This window comes from Palaemon carinicauda, chromosome 4 (assembly GCF_036898095.1).
Source record: "Palaemon carinicauda isolate YSFRI2023 chromosome 4, ASM3689809v2, whole genome shotgun sequence".
Classification (NCBI taxonomy): Eukaryota; Metazoa; Arthropoda; class Malacostraca; order Decapoda; family Palaemonidae; genus Palaemon; species Palaemon carinicauda.
The window spans coordinates 49362268-49364767 of record NC_090728.1 but is presented as its reverse complement, the minus strand read 5'-3'; the positions used below and the strand labels follow the sequence as shown (position 1 = coordinate 49364767).

The 2500-nt window shown below is 32.6% G+C and overlaps 2 protein-coding genes across 2 annotated transcripts in view; one reads left to right on the top strand and one right to left on the bottom strand.

Annotated features, from left to right (window-relative positions):
• The window catches only part of LOC137639062 (uncharacterized), a 100979-nt gene that overhangs the window by 33962 nt on the left and 64517 nt on the right, over window positions 1-2500 (top strand). The window lies entirely within an intron of this gene.
• Window positions 909-2500, bottom strand: part of LOC137639933 (retinoid-inducible serine carboxypeptidase-like) — a 14152-nt gene continuing 12560 nt past the window's right edge. Inside the window, exons 8-9 of the mRNA XM_068372228.1 lie at window positions 2327-2487; window positions 909-1997 (exon numbers count right to left, since the gene is read on the bottom strand). Coding sequence (XP_068228329.1) covers window positions 1581-1997; window positions 2327-2487 — 578 coding nt within the window. The 3' untranslated portion in view covers window positions 909-1580. The remainder of the gene's footprint in view (window positions 1998-2326; window positions 2488-2500) is intronic.

Here is a 2500-nt window from a genome sequence, read left to right as displayed (position 1 = left end):
TCCAGAACAATGCTTATAGCACTGAACCGCCAACTTCCTCCATAATCATAGGTGTTTTTTTTTTGGGGGGGGGAGGTTGCGTTATTTATTCATTTGTTTGTTTACAAATTCGTCTTAATGTTTTTTTTTTTTTTTTTTTTTGCATAGCTCTTTCTTCTTCTTCTTCTTCTTCTTCTTCTTCTTCTCTAATAAATATCACGAGTTAATGGTTATTGCTTTCGTTTAACGGATATAATTTGTATTATAGTAAAAGAACTGAAGCTGTTTTTTGAGCATTCGGTTGAATTAAATAGACCCGTCATATATTCAAGCATTTAAATTGTCACGTATATGGCTATAGTACATAATGAATTGTTCACCTTTACTTCCAATTTTGTACTTGTCCCTATTTTCTCATTAGTAATAGGTTTGATTATCATTTTCTGTGAAAAGAAAACTTTTTCTTTTTTATTTCCTTATAAATCAATATGATTTTCTATTGAAATAAATGATAGAAAATATTTTCAAAGAACTATAATTTATATTTCTAGTTAAAATTTATAAGAATATATATATATATATATATATATATATAGATAGATAGATAGATAGATAGATAGACAGATAGATAGATAGTTTACAAAATCTATTACAGTACTTAATAACTTAACATTATGAATTGGATTTTTTTTAATTAAGTGTCCAAAATTGCCTTACCATTTTTCAAGGCGAGGCAAAATTGGTTACTAGATATTCCATAGTTTTTCATTCATTTTTTATTTTAAACCTTCCTTTAGCATCATCCACTAATTTGTTTTTAGAAAAAATAATTTCATGTATTATTTCTGAGAAACCCTAAAATGAAGGTGAGGCAATTATTGGACACCCATATTCAACAATTTATGTAGGGGTACTTAATACTTTAAAAAAAAAAACAGACATACTAATATTTATAAAGTAGAAGGTTGGGCAATTTCTAATAGCATTAGAGTTTTCGAAAATTATAAATAGCTTTAGAGATATATCTGTCCAATATTTGCCTTTCTTGTCCAAAATTGCCTGTCTAAAATTGCCTTACCCTACTATAGTTTATTTAAGTCTTCTAAAATTACGTCATCTTTGTTGATATAGGCCTAATATATTTTTTTAATAAAGTTATGATACACCGTAATTACTGGCATTCTGGTATCCATACAATCTGTATTTTATTGAAGGTATGAATGAGATATCAGATGTTTCTTTTAACTTTAGACTTCCATGTAATGCGCATTTTTTATTATAATTATTCAAAACATACACATACCAATGCTATGAGCCACTTGCCGCTAACTTGAAAAAAAATCTTTCACACAATAGGCTACTCTTATAGACGATTACTCTTATGACCATGAGTAATTAGAAAATATAGAAAAAAAATATGAGAGAATGGAAGAAAAAAATAGTTAAAGTCGAAGCTAATATACGGGCGGTTGCTTGCGAATACTGAGGTTTACGTATAATTTTCTGGTCCTTTATACGGATAGCATTTAACCTAACCTTGCAGATGAACTATATCACTTGGTGTATTTAAGTACCATTAACTGTTAATATTTCCCGAACTCTTAAGCACGGACTGTTCTTAAATTGTTCATGGCGGTCGGTGTATCTGAGTGGACCTGGACCACATCAGCTCCAGGTTTGCTTCCATGAGTTTTGCCAGTGGCCCTTCTCGTCTTGTGAACCTTAGTGCTGTGTGGCTTAGCCTGGACCTTGGCTATCTTCTCCTTATGGACATCGTCTTTGATTTCTTCTTTTGGTGCTTCTGCCTCTGTCTTTGTAGGACTAGGCTTAGGAGCTTCAGCTTTGCTCTCTGTTGGAGAACTAGGCCTAGGCGATTCTTCACTCTGCACGGTGTCTTGTTTAACTTCCGCTGTTGGAGCAAGTTGAGCCTTGTCCTCTTGTTTTTCTTTAGCTTCGTTGGTGAAACTAGTGATCTGGTCAATCATGACAAGAGCTATTTCTGGGGCATCAATGGGCACCTGGAAAAAAAAAATATCACAAATAAGTAGATAGCTTTGATGAAAATTGTCTCATTGAAGATTTTCTTTTCTGAGAAGCCTGATTTGAGTAATAAACACGACTGAAATTAGGTTAGAAATGGTATCTCAAGTTGATATTTACATTGCTTTAACGTTTGGAAACAGTGCATACATACCAAAGATATATAATTACATATATTCTGCCTTAGATTACATAACAATTATATATTCTACCTTAGATTACATAACAAAACTCTTCAATATCAATGTCAGGATGCCTGAAAACTTTAAATCAATCAATTAATCAATCTTCAATATCAAAATCTTACCATGTGTCCAGATCTGAATATGGTGAACAAGGAGAATTGTCCCGAATGTTGCACTGTAGCTGCCTGGTATGAATAAGAGCCAACGTGGAGGTCAACATTAGCAGCTGCCAACCAATCGGGTTTCCCTGGCCACTCCATATTCTCGATCCAGTTATAAGTACCTGGATGAGTGAG